The following is a 21,505-nucleotide window of genomic DNA, read 5'->3' as shown; positions in this document are numbered from 1 at the left end:
GTACAGAGACGCTTGTCAAACCCCCCTCCCGCCCCTCGAGTCCCCCAATAAAAGCCAACAAAACCGCATTTAAAATAAAAAGTTAAAAAAAAAACAAACAACAACAATTGACCTCCCCCCCCCCCTTGCCCCCTCCCCCCCCCCCCCCCCCCCAAAAAAACCCCCAACCCAGTCCCCAACTGGGTCTCAGGTGGGAAACGGGGACCTGCCGTGCCCCCGGGTGTGGTGGCGAGGGGATAAAGTGACCTTGTCAAAGGGGGTGCGGGGGGAGCGGGACCCCCCAGGCGCTCTCGGGCGCGCTCCCGCGAGCTTCCCCGGCTCGCTCCGGCCGGGGACGGGGGTTCAGTAGTACGAGCCGGCCCGGGCTGTGCTGCTGCAGCGGCCCCAACCCCGGGGACAGTCCTGGGGGGTGGCCCAGAAACCGGGGTGACGGTTCATAGGTAAAAAGCTAAAAACTTCAAGGGGTGGGGGGGAGCTGGCGGGGAAGGGCGGCGGAGGGGAGGAGGCACCGAGCCCTCCCTGAGCCCACCGTGTCCCCACCGGCGTCCCCGCGGCCGGCGGGTGCTTTTAGGACTCCGAGGAGGAGCGGGAGACGCTCTGGAGCAGCGATTTGTAGATGGCAGAGTTCAGGAAGCGAGGGTAGGAGTCTCTGTGCATGAGCGTGTAGATCTGGAGCTGCGCGTCGTCGAAGGTGTGCGAGGACGGCTCCTGCATCTTCCGGTTGATGACCTCCCGCACCCGCGAGTCCAGGCTCACCTGGGCCGCAGGGACAGAGATAAAGGGGGAGGTTTGGTTGAGGGACACCCCCCCACTGCCCCACCCCTGCACCCCCAAAATCGGGTATCAACAGGGCGACCGTGCTGTGCTCCACCCTGTTGGATATTTCCCAGCGTGGGGGGAGCAGGGGGGGTCTTTGGGTCCTCCCTGTCTCTCCTTGCTGGGGTGCTCCTGCCCTGGGTGCCCCCCCCCACCCCACTCCCAGTTCTGGGGGTGCTGCGAGCTGGGCTGCAGCATCTCCTCGGCCCGCTGGTGCCCTCCTGAGGTTTCGGCCCCGCAGCACAACCCGGCCCGTGGTCCCGCTGCCGGCTGCGTCCTGGGGGTTTTGGGGGGCCGGGGATACCCTCCTCACCGCCATCCACAAGCACGAAGCAAAGCTGTTACCCTGCCAAACTCATCCCCACCCCCCCAAAATTGCCGCAGGGCTGCGACGGCAGCTGGGACAGAGAAACACACCCCACACACACCACCCAACCGAGCCCCATTTTCACCTGAGCCCCCCCCAGGAGCTCTGCCCCGTACCTCCTTGGGCGAGAGGATGGAGATGTAGTCCTCGTAGATCATCCTGGCCTTCTCGTCGATGGTGTGCTTGTTGCACTCGGTTTTGAGCTCCTCGCACGCCAGCCAGAAGAGCATGTTCTCCTCGCTGTACTCAGTCCGCAAGAACTCCCGGAAGACGTTGCGACCCGCCGGGCTCTTCATCAGCTTGTCGAAGGACTGTGCCCACCCCCGCACCTCCTCCGGCGTGGGTTTGGCGCTGCCGGGTACCGGCAGGGAAGGCAAAGGGACAACACAGAAATCGCAGAATTACTGAGGTTGGAAAAGCCCCTGAAGCTCCTCCAGCCCCACCATGACCCTCCCCCTGACCCTTCCCAACTCCCCCAGATCCCTCAGCGCTGGCTCAGCCCGACTCTTCAACCCCTCCAGGGATCCCGGGGACTCCCCCCTGCCCTGGGCAGCCCATTCCAACGCCCAACAGCCCCTTCTGCACAGAAATCCTTCCTCAGAGCCAGCTTGACCCTGCCCTGGGCAGCTTGAGGCCATTCCCTCGGGGCCTGGCGCTGGGCCCTTGGCTCCAGAGACTCATCCCCCCTCTCTGTGCCCTCCTGGCAGGGAGTTGCAGAGGGTGGACTTGTTACGCTCAGCCCCCGACGGGCTGCGGGGTCCCTGCCGTGTCCCTCCCACCGCGGCTCATCCCTCGGCTCACACCGAGGCGGCTCCTGCTCAGGCTCTGGTTATCACAGGGGCTTTCGGTGTCGCTCATGGGGTCTATCCCGGCTCTGTTCAGCCAGGCTGCAGCGCGGGCTTAGTTTCAGCTGAATTTTCCAAGCTGCATGAACCCAAAAGGGAGCAAAAGCCCTTCCCTTGCTGCGCTCTGAGCTGCCCTGGCCGGAGAGAGACTGACACGGGTCCATCATCCCTCCCAGCTGGGGACAGGACGGGGAGGGGAGGCTGCTCCCCAGCAAATCCTCATGACCTGCTAAAGCAGGGCAGGAGCAATCATTATCAGTGGCTAATTAGCACGTCTGACCCCTGACCCTGCCGTGCCAGGGCTGTGCTGTGCGTGGGGGTCCCCCAGGGGGTGGGTGCTGGGCTCAGAGCATTCCTGGAGCCGGTCCCTGCCCGTCCCGCTCCCCTCCGCACTGTGAATACACCGTGTCCCGCGGTACATCCGCGCTGCCTCCGCTTCTCTTGCAGCGCTGAGCCCCCCGCAACGGCCTCTCCCCTCCTCTCCCCGGGGCTCTGGGCAGCAGCTCGGAAGGGCAGGATGAGGCTCTCTGCCCTCGGGACGTGGCCTGAAAGCTGCTGAGGTTCTTGTGTGCCTCAGTTTCCCTTTGCAATGGGCCCAAGGGTCAGAATCTCCGAGGGCTCCAGCCCGTAGCTCCGGGCTCCCCGTTTCTTGCTGGGAACCAGGGACAGGCCGCTGGAAGCAGCACCAGGAACCCCCGAGTCTCAGTGCCGCGATCCAAGGGGTGGGATGCGGGGCTGGGGGCCATGGAGGGTGGCAGCAGGGACTGTGCCACACCGTGCTTTGCCACGCTGGTGCCCCCTCCCTGTCCCCTGTCCCCGCGGTGCTCCCCTGCGCTCACCACGCTTCACAGTTTGGGATGGTCTCCAGTTTGGTCTCCCGGGACGCCCTCCACGCTCGCTCCCGGTCCTCGTTCCTAACGGGGAGATGGAAAGGTAGTCAGGGGCGTTGGGGATGCACCCACACCCCCACCTTGACCCCCTAACTGGCCCTGGCCACCGAATCTCCTCTACGGGCATCAGCACACCCTGCCAGGATCCTCCCCAGCACCCAGCCTGGCGGCACCCCAGCTCCCTTGTGCAATTCTGCCGCCATCGTGCTGCGCTTGGCCCACGGCAAAGCCGTCCCGAACCACCACGAAAAAACACCAATGAATAAATAAATGGGGGTGGCTGCGGGGCCCAGGGCTGGGGCTCAGGGTGCTCAGCCCCCGCGCCTGGTTATCACCATCTCAAGCCAGCGACAGCCCCGGCTCGCCCAGGAAGCCAGTGGCTGGGATGGATGGAGAAACGCAAAGGGCCGGATCCTGCACCCCCAGGACACCCCAGCACCCATCCAGCCCAGAGGCTGAACGCAGGGTGGAGGTGCTGGGGCTCAGGGGTGCTGGTGTCCCCTGTCCCCGCCCCATCCCTCACCCCCGGGGGGTGCAAGGGGAGAGCAGCCTCCAGCCAACTTCCCTCGAGCCCTCGAATTTCAGCACCCGGCGCCGACCGCAGCGTTTCCTGCTTGCGACACCGTCCCGCGCTGCTCGCCCAAGATTAAATGTGCAAACTTCTCCCCCAGCCGCGTGGGTGGGCGAAGCTGCGGGCACATCCCTGCCCCTGGCATTCACTGCCTGAGCCCCAAAATGGTTGGCACCGGTCACTACTTGCTCCCGGAGCGGGGTACAGGAGGGACACAGGGAAGGGTCACCCCCCCCGTGGCCAAATGCCACCAAGACCGCGGCAGCATCCAGGAGGGAGATGTTTGGGGCAGGCTGTGAGGGGAGCGTCTCGCCTCGTCAGTGAGGAAATGAGATGGGATCAGGCGAGATGAGGCCCCGATGACACCGCAGGGGTTTGCACGGGGCTGGCATCAGTGCCGGGGCTGCAGGGGGGGTCAGCTCCAGGCTTTGCTGCTCCTCCCAGCTCGGCGCTGTCGGTGGCCGTAAAGCCGAAGCTGCTGCAAAACCTGAAGCCATCAGCAATCTCAGAGCGGGCTGATGCTGAGGATGGAGAAGAGCAGATGGGATCTCCAAAAATCTGGGCTATTCAGAGAATCAGGAGCTGTGGATTCTCGGAGAGGACAGGAGGTGCAGCCGCAGGCTGGTTAAACCCTCGGCTCTGGGCAGCGCTGGGAGGGCAGGGCTGGACTCTGCACCCGCTGCTCCATGGCAGGAGACGAGACAGGCATGAGAAGGCAGCCGTGACGCTGGGCAGGGAAATCAGCTATCCTCCTGCCCTGCCCTGCCTGAAACAGGCAGCAAAATCCTCCTGCCCGCACAACACCGCACCCAGGGGGCCTGCTGCCCAGGGTGGGTGGGATGGGGAGGCAGAAGTTGGGGCAGCTCAGCTTGGGCACTGCCGCCGGGGGACATCCAGCCCAGGAGATCCCTTAGCGCAGCACCGTGGGGGGCCCGGACCTGCTTTTTTGTATTTTTAAATATTTGGCTGACAGGGAGGAGTCCCGGTGCACCGAGGCTCGGCTGGGGCTCACCGTGTGGAAGAGCGCTGGCTGATGCCCGTCGGCTCCAAAACGCCGTTTATGCCCTTTCTAAGCCCAGCACCCGCTTTGCTCTCGACTCCCAACCCACCGCCAGCACACGAGCGGCCCGGAGGCTCCATCCCAGCCGCCCTCCTGCACCCGCTGCCTGCAGGCACCGTGCAGGGTGGGGGCGGCTGCAGGACCCCCCCCTCCCTCCCCATCCAAGCACTCGGTGCTGCACGCAGCACCGAGGACCGGCAACACGCGGGGGTGACCCTCGTGTCTCCCCGGTTTTACGGGACCCGCGGATATCGGCCGAGGAGGTGGGTGGGTGACGCTCGGTGGCCCCCCCGTCCCTCCCCGGGAGCCACGGCCGGGGCGGGCGATGGGACGTACCATGAGCAACTGCAGCAGCAGCACCAGCAGAAGCAGCAGGCGTTGGGGCGGTGGTTGCTGGCGGGTTGCACCGTTGTCGGAGAAGTCTCATGCCGGGACATCGGAAGGGGTGTCTCTGCGGACGCGGGTCCTGCGTACTGGAAGGCAGGAGGGGAGGGAGCGGGTGAGCCCCCCCCCCACGTGCAAAGGAGGGACCCCCCCCACACACACAGCCACTTGCTGGGATTTAATTTTGACTCCCGCTTGCCACCAGCCGGCCCTGAGACGGTCACCTCGGCTACCTCACCTGCGTCCCAGCCTCATACACGGTGGACGGGGTTGGGTCGTGCTCCGGGGGCTCTTCTGCTGCTCTCCGCTCCCCGCAGCCCGCGGGTGAGCCGTGCTGCCCGGACCCCCCGGCTACTGTCCCTGCCGCCTCCTGGACGGAGCCTGCGGGGAGGGAGGGGAGCGGCACCGCGTTACCTTCACAGAGGGACCCCCTCCGGCTTCGAGTGGCTCCCGGGGGGGGCTGCTCCACGCTGGGGAAAGCCCTTTGCAGGCTGCAAGCTGGGGCATGGCAGGCAGAGAGCGCGCAAGAAAAGGAAGTGAGAAGGAAAGGAGGAGGGGAAACACGGAGGCAAGACGCTCTGCCAGCCCCACGCTTTGCCCAGGACCCCCCCTCCACGCTTTGGCGGTACTGCCGAGCCCCCCCAGGCAGCAGTGGGGCTCGGCACCGGCCCCGTGCACCCCTGGCCGTGCCCTGTGCCGTGGGGAAGCGTGGCCGGACCCCCCCGGTATGTTCAGGCCCAGGATGGGGAAGTCGGAGTCGCTCCACGGCATCATGTGAGTGGAAGGAAACGGGGTGTGGGGGGGGAGTTTTCACAGCTCCCAGCACTTACACCAAAACTCGGCCTGTGCCAAGCGTTGGCTGGTCCAGCGTTCTGCACTGGTGGAATGGCCCCGCCGTGCCCACAGGCCTGCCTGTCCCTGCCTGCCTGTCCCTGCCTCACTGCTGGGCAGGGATGCTCGCGGGCAGGAGCGGTGCCGGGGCTCAGCACCCACCTCGGCACGGCGTGGTGGTAAGGATGCGGCCACGGCCGGCTCTGCCTCCCTGTGCCCCGCCGAGGGTGGTGGGCAGCAATCATGGGCCTTTCTCTGCCCAAAGGAAGGACCAGGAGTGGGGAACAGAGCCCCCCCGGCCACCCCAGCCCCAGCATCTCTGTCACGAGCTGCCCCAGGTCTCATCCCTTCGGGTTTGAGTCCTGCACAGACTCAGTGAGGGGGACGGAGCCACGGCACGGCTCCAAGCTGGGGACAGGACTGTCCCCAGAGCCCCCCCCCCGAGCCCACAGCCACCCCAGCGGGTGCAGCTCCCCCCCCCCCACGCCGCTAAGCTCCTCGCCTGGGCCCTTGCAAACCCTCCCGCTGGCTCCCATCGCTCCCGCAGGAACGAAAAAGGAGAGAGTCTGCGTTTCGCTCCCAATTGTCCCTATTTATAGCCCCGAGTGCTGGCAGGCCGGCCGTGACCTTGTCACCCGGCTCGGCAGCAGGCTCCACTCCCTCTCGCACCGCGCTGCCCTCAGGTCCATTTAACCCCCCACTTTTTCCCTTTTCCTTCCCCCCCGACCGACCATTTTCCACTCCCTGCACCCACTCTTCCCCCACGGTGACATCCCGCTGGCCCCACGGTGCCACGGGCCGTGCCCGGCGCTGCCAGGGGGGGGCTGTGGCACTAATTACAGCGCGTGGTGACGAGGCTGTGGGAACTGGGAACGGGGCGAGCAGGAGGAAAACCTGAAGGCTGGGAAAACGCTGATTCCACCCAGCCCACCCCGAAGCAAAGGCGGCCCCGGGCTCTGCTGCGGCCCCGGGGTGCAGAGCGGGTGGCTGGGGGGTGGTTGGGGGGACAGGGACGTGGGGACAGCGCGTGGCATTGCTCCACGGGGACTTTGCTTCTGCAGCTGGTGCTTGAGCCTTGGCCAGAAGAGACCCGCAAGCAGCTGAGCCAAAACACCCCAGGGAGGCAGCGGGATGGAGCAGCATCCCCCGGGGAGGAGCACCCCCTCCCCACGCCTGTGGGGTGCACCCAGCCAGGAGGCAGGATCAGCTCGCTGCCCACCCTGGGTGCTGTAGCACCCACCTGGGGACACCACGGCTGCATCGGCTGTGCCAGGGAGGTCTGGGGGGAGAGGAGAGCTGTGGGGCTGCAAAGGCCCCCCGCTTTGGCCCATGGCATGACAAGGCGATGCTGTCACGCTCTGGATTGGCAGGGCTGGTTTCACAGCCCTGGGCACCCCTTAATGCCCCTGTAGCACCCCACCCCACCCCACCCCGCCGGTGGCCGTTTCTGGCTGCCCCCAGGGACCGGGTACCGCTGTGGGGCCGGTGGATAAGGAAGTCCCAGCAGGCCACGGAGCCTACGGGCGCCGGAGGGAAGGTGAGGGCGCGCGCGCGAGGCTGCCAAAAGAGGAAGGATGACAAAAAAGGGGACATTTCGCCAGCAAAGAGAAGAGACGCCCCAAAAGCTGCCCTCACCCGAACACCGGGAGCTCCCTGAGCCCCCCGTGAGCCTTTGCTGTCATTGCCCAGTGGCTGCAGCACCCGGCCCGGGTGTCCCCACGTGCTGGGTGTCCCCAGGCCGTGCCAGCTCATGCGCCCGTGACGTCCCCAGCGAGCTTGGCACCGCCCTGTCCTCTCCCCAAATGGAGAGGGGACCCCTCACGCAACCGAACAAGACGAGCGCTCCCCAAAATCACTTTTGAAGCGAAACCTCCCCTTCCCCGGGGCTGCTCCTTGCCAGGGCGCTGGGTCAGCCCCATCCCGTGCAGCACATCAAGTGCCCTGTGCCCAGCTCACCCCGGGGCAAAGCAGGTGCCAAAATCACCCTGTGTCAGCTGTGGCATCGGGGTGCCCACGCGGGCAAAACCAAGGAGATGGCAAATGATGGCTGCAGGAACGACACCCCTCCATGCACCCCACTTGCCCCGAGCGCCCTGGCTGGGGACGATGCCCTGAGCGGCGCAGCATCCCCCTCCAGCCATCCCCACCTCTGCAGAGGGGCACAAACCAGCACCCAGCGTGGTGCGGGGGCACCCCCGGCACAGCCTGCGCCGAGCTCCTGGTGTGCCCACCTGTGCTGCGGCTGGCAGGAGGACACGGGGGGCAAAGGGGGGCACGGGGGGGAGGCAGTGGCGGCGTGTCCGTACCTGCAGCCTGGCCATCGCGCGGCGGCGGCGGCGGCGGTGGGTGCCAGCCAGGGTGACCCCGGCCGGCTTCAGGGGGTGCGTGGCATCGCCAGGACTGCCGGGTCTGAGGGCAGGGAGGTGGGAGAGAAAAGAAGAGAGAAAGAGAAAAGAAAAGCAGCCCAACACATCCTCTCACAGGAAAGGGAGTGGTAAGGGAAGTGGCAAACTCAACCGAAGAGTTCAGACCTTTTTTGGGAAAGCCCCGGCAGGGCCTGGCTGCTCTCCTCGCCGCCCCGCCGGGGCAGGAGTGGGGCCGAGCGAGTCCCGCCGGCGGCTGAGCCAGGTCACCCTCCTGCTTCCCACCCCTCGGCCGGGGCCGGTGGCTGCCACAGGCATGAGGGCGGCCAAGCCGGGGCTCCCCGGCCAGGACGGGCACCGACACCTCGCCCAGAGAACGCCGGCGCTGGAACAACCCCACGGCCAAGGAATTGGCTTTGCCGAGGAGCGACGGGCAGGACACGTCCCCAGGGTGGGCATGGGCTGCGCTCCGGCACCCGGCTGAGGCCGCTTCGAAGCGCCGGTGCATCCCCGGGGGCTCCGAGCGAGGGAAGGGGCCGGTGCTCACGGGGGGGCTGAGTCAGAGCCGCCCGCCGTGTCTCCCCGCAGCATCGGCCCTGCGACACCGGGATGTGCCAGCCTGCCACGCAGAGCAAAGCCCGGCTCCCTCGGCCAGGAGTGACTCACAAACAAAGTTGTTTGTTTTGTTTTTTTTTTCCTTCTTCAGACACAAAAAAAAAATAGAGAAGAGAGAGAGAGAAAGAAATCAGACGCCCAACCTCCGTTTCCTTCATTAAATTTGCCCTCAGCACCGCTGCGGGCTCTGGCCCCGGCACCACACCAGTGACTGAAACTGGTTTGTGGTCTCTGCCGGCGGCTGTCCCTTCGCTCATGGCACTCGCCACAGGTGGAAAAGGGGGAGAAAAGGGGAGAAAGGGGGTGTGGGGGGGATGCCAGCACCCCCCGCACGCTCCCCCGGAGCCGCGGGGCCTGGCCACGGCACGTGCCCGTTATCAGCCCGGCCCAGCGCAGCCGCTTCCCTCGCCCTCCCCGGGGACGCCGGGCTGTTATCTCCTCTCCTCCCCACCCCGGCACCCAAAACCCAACGCGGTCACACCGCCGCCGTCCCCAACCCCACCCAAGTGTCACCCTTTGCTCCTTTGTCTGCCGGCGCCCGCCCCACCGCCGCCGCTGCCCGCACCGATGTCCAGCACCGCTCTGCCTCTCCGGTCGCCTGAACCTCATTGATCTTCCAGATGGTTTTCCAGGATTCCCTTTGCTGCTGCCAGGCGGCTCCGAGAGCTGGAGGCTGCCAGGATGCGGCCACGCTCCCACGGGGGACCCCCAGCACCCCGCCCTTGGGGCACCCCCCCACCCTCACCAAGGATATTTTTATTCTTCAGGCACCATATGAGCTCTCCGCCCCAGGAGGGACCTTCCCTTCGCATTTTACAGGTCAAAACCGAAGCGAGCAGCTTTGCTGCTCATCGCAGACCCCCGCAGGGATCGCTCGGCCGGGGGTGACACACAAACAACCCCCCCCCGCCCCGGGGTGCTGGCGGAGGGACCGTCCCGCACGGCCAAGCCCCTGCCCCGCACCAGCAACGCCTCGGTGGGGAGCAGCCCTGGCCCCTCGCCGTGCCTCGGAGGAGCTGCCAGACGCCCCTCACCTGTGTCAGGGCAGGCAGAGCTCGGCCTCCTGCACGCTGCTGTTGGATTCTCCAGTGTCTAATAAGGGTTCAGCCCAGCCTGCAGCTTCCCCACCTCCTCCCTGCCTTTCTCCCGGGAGGGACCCAGCACCTCCAACCTCTGCCAAATTTGGCCAGAATGGGCCAGTGAGTGCGACCAGCAGCACGTCAGCCCTGCGGGCAGCACGGGTGGGCGATGGGGGAGACGGGGCACCCCCCCCCCTCGGACCCCCCCCTCTGCCGGGGTTACCCCACGGGCAGGCACCGCCACCGAGCCCCACAGCTGCCGCCCGCCCCCGCCGCCTGCCCCAGCCACCTGCCAGCGGCACAGGAAGTTTTAGGAGATATTTTTAGACTCGGCTTTCGCCCCCCACCCCCCCACCTCCTTTAGCAATCTCTTAGAAAAAGACTAAAGAGGTGAGGCTCGAGCCCCCCCATTCTGTGGGGACGGGGCTGGGCTGACCCCACACACACGGTGGTGCCAGCGGTCCCGGGCACCGGCTGGGTTGGGGTTCCCCCCACCATGGTGGGACGAGGGGGTGGCGATGCTGCGCCCCGGCCGTGGCCCCCGTGGTGCCGGTAGCGCCGGCAGATGTGCCCACGCACGTGGCGGAAGCGGGCAGATGCCTCTGGGGGAGCTCCTCGGCCCGGCAGTGATTTTTCTGCCATCCCCCGAGACTGGAAAGGCAGGTCCTGGCGATGGGAACTGGGAGATGCTGCGGCGTGTCCCAACACCTCCCCGGTCCTTCGCATCACGAGGGCCGAGGGCCCCGTGGGCACCTCTCCTGACGGGATGAGGATGATGCTGGAGTCCTTCCTCCGGATCAGCCATCTCTGCTCCCTGCCCCACCCCGTAGCCGGGGTGTATTTCTGCACTGAGCATCCTCTGAGCCAAATCCCACCACGAGCCCTCCCGAAAGCACCACACGAGCCTCTCCAGCACCCGCTGGGAAGCGGCGAGCGGACCCACGGCTCTGCCCGGCACGGCACTGCCAGCACCCACCCCTCCGGCCCCGGCTTTGGACTGAAACGGAGTTAATTATTTCACAGCGTAAAAATAGCACCCGCGACAATCAGCTGGGGGATTTAATAAGGCAAGCCCTGACAATTATGTTTCTATTAGTAGAGGTATCACGGCGTTGTTAAAGCAGACTCCTATTAAGCATCTGGTAATGATCCGTGTGAAAGGAGAAAAAAGATCACGGTAATCAATACTCCACAGGGGCTAAACCCTACGGACGGAGCCCGGCGGCTGATGGGAGGGAAGGGAAGAGGAAAGGGAGGGATACAGCATCGTTGTGGCCCGGGTGAGAGCTGAGCAGGGAGGGTGTCGGGGTGCTCCTTGTCCGCGGGGTGCTGCCAGCGCAGGACCCGCTCGTCCCCAGCCCAGCCCAGCGCGGGCAGCGCTGTGTTCCCCCAAGGACCACGGGGCAGAGGAGGTGTCATTTGGGGGATGGGGATGCTAGGGGCACCGAGGATGAGAAGATGAGGAATTGCCTGTTCTGAGGAAATGAGGAACCAGAGAATCAAGCCCAGATTGGGACAAAAAGGAGGGAGCCTGCAGCAGAGGGAAACGCTCGATCGAAGGGGTCGCTTACCGCGGCTCCAAGCGCTCCCCGACGCGTGATTTTGTCCCCGGCACCAGACCAAACCCCGCCGGCTGCATCCGGAGACCCGCGCCAGCACGGGAGCCGTGGCGGGGCAGAGGGAGGAGGTTTGGGAGCCGGCACGGGCGGGAGGTGGGTCAGGCCACGCCGAGGACAGGCCTGGCCCTGCTCTCCAGCCACGCTCCCTGCCCAACGCGCGGCCCAGCGCCATTGATGTGGGCAGGGCAGGGCTGAGCCCGGCAGCCGCCTCCACCCGTGGTGGGACCGGCCGGGCCGGGGCTGCACCAGCACCACGGCTGGGGACAAGGGGGAGCACCCCCCAAATGCTGCACCCTGGGGATATCTGCCCACGGCGGATATCTTTTGGGGTCTGGCATCAGGGCAGATCTCACGCCTCAGGGATGGGATGTCCCCCCAGCCCCTGATCCAATGCCACCTCAGGTCCCACAAGCAGAGCTTGCAGAGCTGACCTTTCGCTCGTACCAGTAAAAACCTTCCTCCCACGCCAGGCTTTGGTCCTACGTTCAAACAGCGAAAGACTGAGGAAGGAGTTGCCCAGGACCTACAGGCAAATACCCAGGGCAGGGAGATTTGGTGACCTGATGCCCTGTCCCAGCCCCGGAGCATCCCGAGGGATATGTGACCCTGTCCTGCGGTCACGGCAGCCTCAGCAGCACCGGGACACTCTGCCCTGGCCCAGCCATGACAAGCAATGGGGAACTCATGTCCTCCGAGACCGGCAGCGCCAGTTATTTAAAACCCGACCAAAGCAGAAGAAAGACACTGGGGTTCAGCTCAGCCGTCCCCAGGGAGGAGCTGGCAGCGCGGGGAGGAAGGAAGCGATGTCACCCTGTGTGGCCCCTGTGCCACAGAGGTGGCTCCTGGCCCCCGGGCAGTGCCAGCCAGCCACAGCATCCCTCTCCTGCTGCTGGACAGGAATGTGGAGCCGGCGGGGGCAGCAGGAGCCTGACTACGGGTGGATGCCCATCGCAGGAATTCTGGGCTCAGATGGCAGTAGTGGCCCTCAGTGGGGGTCTCAGGGGGACCCCCGATGTGACAGAACACAGCGACGCCCTCCGCCAAAGGCCCCAGGATGCTGCAGGGCTCAGCTGTGCCGTCGGAGGACACAGGAGCTGGGCTGCCACCACCGTCACAGCAACACATTTCCCCAACCCCAAATCCCCTCTGCAAGCCCTCTCCTTGTGGTGAAACCCACAGCAGACTCGCAGGCAGCACCTTTCCTTGTTTTTTTTTTCTCATTTTTCAAGGCTAGCTTGAAGCTTTCCCTTCATTTTCTGGGGTTCCTGCCTGCCAATGCCAATATGTACCTGTTTGCTCTTCTCCTGCCCTTTGCACTGAAACGCTGCTTGGGCATTCGCCTTCTGTCAGAGGAAACTTAAGCCCCGGTTGGGCTCATGCCTGAAGGAGGTGGAAACCCAAACCCTTAACCCCAAACCCCCTTGCTGGCTCCCTGACCCCCTCTATACTGAACCAGCAGTAAATCCAGCTCCGGGTGCAAGCTGCCAGCGCACCCACAGCCTGTCCCCTGCACCCAGAGTCACGGCCACGCGCGGGGACCTCGGGGGTTCTGCTCCCCCGGGTGCCCGTCCCGTTGCTGCCCCGGAGTCTCCGCGGATTTTCTGCCTCTGGAGAGGGCAAGTGCTGACAAGAAAGCCCAGAGCGTGGCAAACGGGGCCCCCAAACCCAGCGGATCTTCACAGTCTGAGCAAAAAGCCCTCAAAAGGTCAACTGAGGCCGTTTCCACGTGGTTAGAGAACTGGAAGGGCGGCTTGTTACAGAACTCTACCATATATTTTCCTGCCATCAGGAAACCCCCTTTTTTCCATGCCTAAGATGAATGTTAAAGCTGAACCCCAAAGGACTTTGTTGTTGTTTTTGTTGCTGTTGCTGCTCCACCCTCCCCCCGGTTAAACCTTTGCTTCCATGAAATGGCCAAAAGCAGGAGGTTTTGCAGGACGGGCGGGCGGCGGAGCACTCCCCACCTCTCCCAGTAAATGCATCCGGGACGGCCGAGCTCCCACAGACCCGCAGGAGCCGACGGGGTGGGCTGGGGCATCACCCTCCATGCCCACCCCAGTGGATTCCCGGCCAAAAATAACAGAAATAAAATAATTCTCCATGCTCCCAGAGAGTGCTTTCACAGAAGGGTGAAGGGTCGAGCAAAACCCAGGGGTTGTTGCCGTGTCTTACAGGGTGCTCTGGAGCCAGCAAGAGCCAGGATTTTGCCTTTGCTGTAGGTTTACTCTCAAGCCACCGGTTCCTGTGTCCCCTGGTCCCGGGCAGGCCCCACGGCTCGTGGATGGGCACAGCCACAGCTCAACCCCGGCAAGGCACCGAGCTGGCAGCTCCTGCAGCACACACAGAGCTGGATTTAAAATATCTGATCCCTGCAAAATGTTCTGGGTGTCCTGAACCTCGTGGGCGCGGTGGGGAGAGCCGGCTGGCGGAGTTATTTGCTGCAAACAACATCGTGTCTCAAAGCTACCGTCGGGATTGGGGATTTTCTGCAGGTCACCCTGTCTGTGCTGCGTGAACACCCCGTGGTGAAGCAGCTGGGGAAAGAAACAAGCTGGCTGAGCCTGGTACTGATGGAAACAAGCTGGTGTGGTGCTGGGTGCAAGACGGGATGAAAAGGGAGATGCTCGCGGCGCTGGAGGCCCGTTCCCTGAGCTGGCTGGAGCGGGGATGGCCACCGCAGAGCAGCTTCCCAATCTGCGACGGGGCTGCTGGAGTCCCCGCGAGCTGGCGAGTTTAGTTTTTTCCCCTCTTACACCACAGATGTTGGACACTCTTCCCCCATCCTGTCCTGCCCACGGGCGAGAAACATGTTGTAACACGTTGGAGGATGAAAATAATCAGTGATAAGGTCTAGTAGCTTTTCTTCCCCCCCCTGAATTAAGAGGTAGCTACGAAATAATGTACATAAACAACTGGCTTCAGATCCACCCCCCTCTGAAAAGCTTTTGTAATGGAAATGCATAGAGATGTGCAGAGACAAATAAGGAACTGAGTAATAGGAAGTCTCGGCGGAGGCCGTGGGCACCGGCGCACCCGGAAGGCGCTGTTATCCCAGGAGAGCCCCGAGCGCCAAACCCCGGGAGCGCGTGGCGCGGCGGCACGAAGGTGGCGATGCCCGCTGGCCCCGCTCTGCCATCCCTGCTCAGCTTTTGGGTGCTCAGGCCCAGGTTTGGAGCAAGAAACGAGCCCGAGGAGCAGGAGGAGCTGGAAGGGAAAGACAGGGCAACCTGTGGCTGGCACCCAGCATGGCTTTTACCTCTTCTTGAGCTGACTTCCCCAAATCATTATATCCAGAGGATAAAAATTTGGAAAGAAAAAGAGGTAAAGTCATAGCTTGAGCTCTGCAGAGGTCAAGGAGCGACACGGCGCCTGCTTTGCCACTCCAGACCTGTTGCTCAGAGGGAAGAGCCCTGAGCGCTGAGCTCATCCGGCCCCTTTGCACGAGCCCAGGGGAAACTCAAGACGTTGTAGCCCAAGTCCAGCCTAAAACTGAGACTACAACTCAAGGTGCACTTCAGGAGGTGACAGAGATGCGCTGCTCCCGCACCTCGAGCAGACTCAACATTAATTACTCTGCCAAGGTATTTTTCTCCCTTTACCCTCTCTCAGTTTGAGTTGCGTTATCTGAATATCTGCCTTCGGTTCCTTCTTTTTTCTAATAACAGTATCAAAATGGGCACCCGCCACCCTGATTGAGATATATTCGTGTCACTAAATTCCTGCTTCTCCACTATAATCTTATGAGGTGGAGTTTGTTTAATTGCTGAAGAACACGACTGTATTTTGATTAGCGGCTTGACTCATTTGTGGGGAAGGGCTGACGCGGAGGAGCTAAAATCCTTGTAGGGAAATCTGATGTGGCGCTCTCCCTTGGGAGAGATTCTGAAATATGTGCCCACTGGGGCGACCCATTTAACCAAAGAAAACGATATCCACCAGGCCAGCAACCGCCACGGGCTCTGCTCATCCAGCATGCCACGGGATGAGCGTCTCTATCGACGGCGATGGCGGAGACGCATCCAGAGGGGAATGAACTCCCCTCGCAGCAGGGAAATCCCTCCCACTCACTTAACACTTTTTGTTTAGTTTCTTAAATAAGGCCATGGATCTGCGCCAGAGCAGCCTCATGGAAGCGACGGGGAGAGGGAGCTTCCCGGGGGAAGCTCTCCATGCCCGGAGACGCACGCCGATCCCCACGCGGGGAGCTCCGGCCGCCGCACCGGGCCCTCTCCAGCCCTCGGCCACGGCGCGGAGTCGCGGCATCCCGCGACGCTGCCCCACGTGATGGGCTCGTGTTGGCCCACAGTTGGATGTCCCGTCCCTACGGGGTGGGGGAAAAAGCTACATCCCGGTCACCCCCAAACTAGGTCCCTCCACCCAACCCTTTTGGCCACGCCGCTGCTGGAGGAGCCGGCGGGGAGCGGAGCCCGCAGTGCCCTGACCTCAGCCAACCCCCCCGCGCCCCGGCACTCCCCTGTCACCGCCGGTGGGGTCAGGGGTCCCCAAGGCTGCTGCTCGCCACGTCGAGGCCCGGCACCCCTCTGCGCAGGGACCCCCACGGGGACCCAGCCTGCCTGGCCCAGCCGGTGCATGGATGCTCCAGCACGGCCCTGGCACCCACCTGTGGGTGCTGGGAGGGTGGGAGGGCCGGGGAAGCCTCCGGGGTGGGGGGGTTCTTCCCTGCAAGCCCGCCCCCCCCCCCCCGGGGCTGGGCAAGCCCCGGTGCAGCCGGCCCTGCGGCTGGAGGATGCCCCCCTCCTTCCCCCCTTCATCCTCCTCCTCCTCCTCCTCCTCCTCGCAGGAACCCTGCCCTCCCCCGGGGGGATGCGGCGGGGAGGGACCCCTCCCTGCTCGGTGCTCGGGGTCCCCCCCTCCCCGCCCCGCCGGCTGGTCCCTACGGAGCATCCCTCTCCCCCCCCCGCAGCCCTCGCACATGGGGCTGGTGACAGGCAGCAGCCGGACAGACGGACGGACACCCGGCCGGGCTCACACCGCCCGACCTCTCCAGCACCCCGGCGCTCCGCGGTGCCCCGTGCGTGTCCGGCGGGGGGGGGAAACGTGCAAAAGGGAGGATGCATGGGGCGGGGGGCGCACGCAAAGTGGGGGGGGGGGGGGGGGGGGCGTGCAAAACCGGGTTCACCCGGGGGGAGCGGAGGGAGGGGGGGGGGGGGGAGGCTGGGCTGGGCATAGGGCGGGGGGGGGGGGGCGATGGGCCCGTGTGTGTGTGTGTGTGTGTGTGTGTGTGTCCCCGCCTCCGCGGCATCCCCCGGTACTCACGGGCCGGGCATCCGCGCCGCCGCCGCCCCGGTGCCCCCCCCGGCCGCCGGGTCTGCGCTGCCTCCGGGCTCGGCACCGGAGGGAGGGAGAGGGAGGGAGGGAGGAAGGGAGGGAGGGAGAGAGAGAGAGAGAGAGGGAGGGAGGGAGGGAGGGAGGGAGGGAGAGGGAGGGAGGCAGCGGGAGCGGAGCGGCTGCCAGTGCGCAGGCGTCCCCCGGCCCCTGCGATTGACTTCCTAAAGCAATCGGGGCTTTGGCACTTCCCCACGTCAAAACACACACACACGCACCCAGCACCGGCACCCAGCGGGGGCACCCAGCACCGGCACCCCGCACCGGCACCCCGCACCGGCACCATGCACCTGATACTGGCGCCCTGCACCAGCACCCAGTACCAGCATCATTTAACCAGTACTGACGCCCTGCACCAGCACCCAGTACCAGCACTATGCACCCAGTATTGGAACTTTGCACCCAGTGCTGGTACCTTGCATCAGTACCCAGTACCAGCACCATTTACCCAGTACCAGCACTCTGTACCCAGTACTGGCACCCTGCACCAGCACCCGGTACCACCATCCTGCACCCTGTCCTGGCACCCAGTACCAGCACCATTTACCCAGTACTGGCACCCTGCACCAGCACTGGACACCAGCACCATGCAGCAGCACCCAGTACTGGCACCATGCACCCAGTACTGGTACCCTTCCCCAGCACTGGATGTCCCCTCTCTCCCCCTGCCCATGCCATGGGGTGCCCATGGAGCTGCTCCCCACCCCGTTTCCCAGCTGAGCCCCTGCTGAGCAGCGGCTTTCCCTAAATCAGTGGTTTCTACGCCTTTTTGTTTTTTTTGTTTTTTTTTTTTCTTTTTTTGAAAAGGGGGGGGGATTATGCATGGCTAAAAATAAAGGGCGATAAAACTTTGGGAGAGAAAGGAGACATAAAAATTTCATGATCTTGCCAGCCAGGGAAATTATCCCACTTTATTATTTAAAACCTCATTAAAACCCATTTCCCTGGGAGAGACAATGATCAAACCACCGTCTATTTCCATCTCGAGACGTGCACTCTGCTACGCGGGGAACGCTTTTAAAATAGGCCCCGACATGTGTCTGAAAACACCAACCTCGACACCCCCCCCCCCATGCGAGCAGCATCTCCGAGCTGAGCCCCCCTGCCCCTATGTGGGGGGGATGGCACGGCCGCCCCCCGGCTCCTCCTGCCATTTCAACCTGCTCTGCCCAATACTCCAGATTTTTCTCATTTTTCCCATCCAGCTCACGCCAGTGGGAGCCGCAAAGTGTTTGCCCAGGGAGCTCTGCGGGCGAAGCAGGGTCTTTCCTCCAACTTTTGTCTTTTCCAAATCTGTGGAGCGGCGGCTGCCTCCAGCCCTCCGCTTTGCTTTAGGGCTTCATTTAGCTGGAAGCTCATGAATTCCTGCATCTTCTGGAACTTTGTAACGGGAGTTTGGGATTATTAGAAATCCCCGTGAATATTTGGGTTTGAGATTCCTTACGGTTTTCCAGCCAGTCTGTTCCTTTGGGTGGTGAAAGGACCGTGAGTGTTTGGTTTAGAAGAAGTCGCCTTTTTTAAAAAAAAAGTGTGGCTTGGGAGGAAATGTTTGAAGCTCTCAAATCACCTGCAGAGAAGTGCTGTCGATAAATAAATAGCCAAACTCACAGCAGCCTCCTGCGCTCAGGGTGCCGCAGCTCGGCCCAGACACCTCTGCAAATACACACCCAGTGTGTGTGGGGGGGGAACGTGGCTTTTCTGGCAGCTGTAAACGCTCCGATAAATACCCAGGAACGCTGCTCCAGTTGGATTTTTGAGTTTGGAAACCTGCTTTCCGGCAGTGCCAGCCTGGGCTGTGAAACAGGGGTGGGAGCAGGAGCTCCTGGGAAGGCCGAGCAGCACCCAGAGCCCCCCCACCCCACCCCGAGGAAGGACCCGACAACCCGGCTTGAGCCTTTTCTGTGCGAAACGGTGACAAGCGGTGGCAGAGGCGCTGCCGGGGTGTGTGGGGGGGGACGGGACCCCGCGCCTGGCCTGCAGCCACCTCTCCGGTTGTTCCCCAAGGTGTAAAGGCACCCCAAGCTCTTAAGGCACCCCCAGGGCTTTCCCACCCAATTCCCCCCCCCACCTCCGGCGGGTCTCCAGCCCCTGCAGTGGCGGGACCCGCCCGCAGGTGCCGCCCGACTCCACCGGCAGCGGCTCGGCGGGGCCCCGGGTCCGCCGCCCCCCCCGTCGGGGAGAGAAGGGGGCTGGGGCGGGGTGGGGGGGGCGAGGGAGAGGAGGCTGCAGGGCTTGTTGCAGGGCAGCTCCAGCCCCGGAGCACCTGGGCAGCATCCTGTTGGGTGCTGGCGCCGCGTCTGTTTGGTACCAGACAGAAGGGAGAGGGTGTGCGCCCCGAAAGTGCGGAGCGGGGCTTGCACAGAATCATCAAGGTTGGAAAAGACCTTGAAGATCATCATTTCAGTGGGCATTTTCTCGGATTTTCCGATGGTGTTGCTGTAAGACAGCCCTGGGCAAGCGGAGGTGACCTCCGCCAGTCTAGCTGCGAGTCCAGTACAAAGCCAACACCTGCAAAATTTGTTTTCCTCCTCAAAAACTCCTCCAGTACCACCAGGCAGGATGCTAGGGAGTAGGAAGCCTCTTGTGATGAATATCTGAGAGGAGTCAGGCTGTGTCAGGGCTGAGATACAGCAGCCAGGCTCCCGATGGGTCTGCAAAGCACCGTTTGATGGAGAAATCCTGTCAGCGGTTGCTCAATACCCGTCTCGGCCTCGCCGGAGCGGGCTGAGCCCTCCCAGGGTGTTTCCTGCTTGTGAGCTCCTCGAGAGGCTGGCAGGTGATGAAACCAGATGGATGAAGGCTGCTGAGATATTCTGCTTTAGAAAAGCCTCTTTCTCCCACCAGCTACCTGGGTCTTTTAAAGCTTTCCACGCAGCAGAGCGTAGTTTGACTGGTGTGACCACAGGAGATGCGCCTGGGACTGGAGCGCTGAGGAGGCAACAGTACTTGAGCTACTACAGCCTGAGTGGGAGTTACAGGAGGAGCAACTCAGCTGTCATCCCACAGGCAGGGCTTGTCAGAGCCGAGATTGCAAAGGTCGTGTTCGTCCTGACCCTGCATATGCACCTCCTGAGGATGCTCACCTCGCAGGCAAAGAGCTGGCATGGGTGGGTGCTGCCCTGGAGACCAGCCCGTACTACTCTGGGGTGTAAATCCACTCGGGGTGTCTCAGTCGCAGAGCTGTCTTTGCAGAATACCTACTCTGAGCTATGAAGTCCCACCACAGCTACTTTATTCCCTTTTGAGAAATACCTGGGTACTTTTTACAGCCTTTTTTGCTCTTTTAAGCTCAGAGCTTCCCGGGGAATGTCAGAGCCACATTTCCCACACAGTTCTCTACCTTAGCTATCAGGTGTGTAACAAACCTCCCTATCTCCACGGCTCCCCGTGACTGCTCACGTGCTGACTTAAGAGTCATTCTGGTTGGGGGTCACGTTTTATCCCCAGGGCCCTGAAGTGTACAGGTTGTCTCTCCTCTCCTTAAGCTTGAAGATAAAGCAACAACTTGAAGTTCTGGAGTGTGGCTCTCCACAGGTTGTAGAGCAAAGTTTAAAAGAGGCTTTTGCACTACCAGGAGCAACGCAACTATAAATCCTATCACATTTAGAGGGAAAAGGGTTGATTATTTTGATTTCCTAATGTAACACAGCTTATGCAATCATACTGTATATCAGCGCACTCATATTCTTCCAAATTCCTCTCTTTAAAAACTTTTTAACTCTTTGGCCAGTTTTATCCCACACTGACAGAGGTACAGAGCTCCTGCATGTACAAACAGTTGGGTCAGGAATGACCCTGCCAGGGCTGCAACTGTGAGAAAGGCCAACACATGCTGCCAGACCTTATTAGACAGTAGAGAATCCACACGGATCGGACATTTGATTGATGCCCGAACCGTGGGAAAAGCTTCAGTCAGAGTTTGTGCCCTCTCAGGCACCCAGGTCAGTCCCCCAAGAGACGCCAGCCTGTTGAAAGCCAGACTCTGCAAATTCTGCAGCTCACAGACTTGTTTGTTTGCTTTTTAGTGCCAAGCTGGGAGGGGGCGGGCAGGGAGAGGGAGCTTAGCAGAAGCCTTAGCCAAAAGGGCCAGTGCTGGTCTTCGAGGATGGAACTAATAAGAGCAGCACTGGTACTGCAGCCCCAAAGCCTGGTAGAAATGTCCTCCTTGAAGGAATCGCTGCAAATCATCAGCTCTGCTGCCCGGTGGTACAAGCTGGCAGGGTCTTGGGGCACTAAGCCATGTCACCACCACGGTGTTTGTCTGAGCCTCTCGGTGATCTACTGACGTTCTCTCAAACTCTCGTCATTGTTTGAGAGACGGCTGAGCTCTTGTTTGAAGTGTGTCAGAAGGAGCTGGAAGTGGTGACAATAAGGACAAAACCGAGGTGGCTGGACTTTTCTGGTTACTTGTGGCTGAAATCAGGGCAGGCAGAGGAGAGCTGGACGGCTGTGCCCTTTCCTCAATCACAAGATGGACGGTGGAAAAAGCTGGACCAGATCCAGCCTGTTCCAACCTATGTCTGCTGGGATAGTTCAAAAGCATCTCTGACTTTTAAAAATGTAGAAGGAGTTGAAAGACTCTTTGGAGACCTTCCACCTGTCAAAAATGAGCACAGTTTGGTCTGGTCTCTGTACAAAAGTCTGCAGGAGGGTGGAACAGCTCCTGCAGGTGTGTTGGAGAACTAAGTAGAAAGTCTCTGCTCCTTGGCTGCAGGGGCA

At 62.5% G+C, this 21,505-nt stretch overlaps 1 protein-coding gene across 1 annotated transcript; it reads right to left on the bottom strand.

The window, feature by feature from the left end:
* Positions 1 to 168: 168 nt before the first annotated feature.
* On the bottom strand, positions 169 to 16,823 carry RGS19 (regulator of G protein signaling 19). Its single transcript, XM_074920167.1, has 6 exons — positions 16,718 to 16,823; positions 5,172 to 5,314; positions 4,886 to 5,022; positions 2,868 to 2,942; positions 1,300 to 1,534; positions 169 to 756 (listed from the first exon to the last, which is right to left on the bottom strand). The coding sequence occupies exons 3-6, from the start codon at positions 4,984 to 4,986 to the stop codon at positions 568 to 570; spliced, it is 600 nt and encodes a 199-aa protein (XP_074776268.1). The 5' UTR covers positions 4,987 to 5,022; positions 5,172 to 5,314; positions 16,718 to 16,823; the 3' UTR covers positions 169 to 567.
* Positions 16,824 to 21,505: the final 4,682 nt, after the last annotated feature.

Source organism: Athene noctua, chromosome 16, assembly GCF_965140245.1.
Source record: "Athene noctua chromosome 16, bAthNoc1.hap1.1, whole genome shotgun sequence".
Taxonomy (NCBI): Eukaryota; Metazoa; Chordata; class Aves; order Strigiformes; family Strigidae; genus Athene; species Athene noctua.
This window is presented reverse-complemented; position numbering and strand designations above follow the sequence as displayed.

What these genes read in the sequence shown, in the direction of transcription:
- RGS19 (XM_074920167.1), bottom strand. Translation starts at nt 4,986, where the DNA reads ATGTCCCGGCATGAGACTTCTCCGACAACGGTGCAACCCGCCAGCAAC. An exon ending in ATCCCAAACTGTGAAGCGTG is followed by an intron (nt 1,535 to 2,867) that starts GTGAGCGCAGGG and finishes GGTACCCGGCAG; the next exon opens with CGCCAAACCCACGCCGGAGG. An exon ending in CCATCCTCTCGCCCAAGGAG is followed by an intron (nt 757 to 1,299) that starts GTACGGGGCAGA and finishes CCTGCGGCCCAG; the next exon opens with GTGAGCCTGGACTCGCGGGT.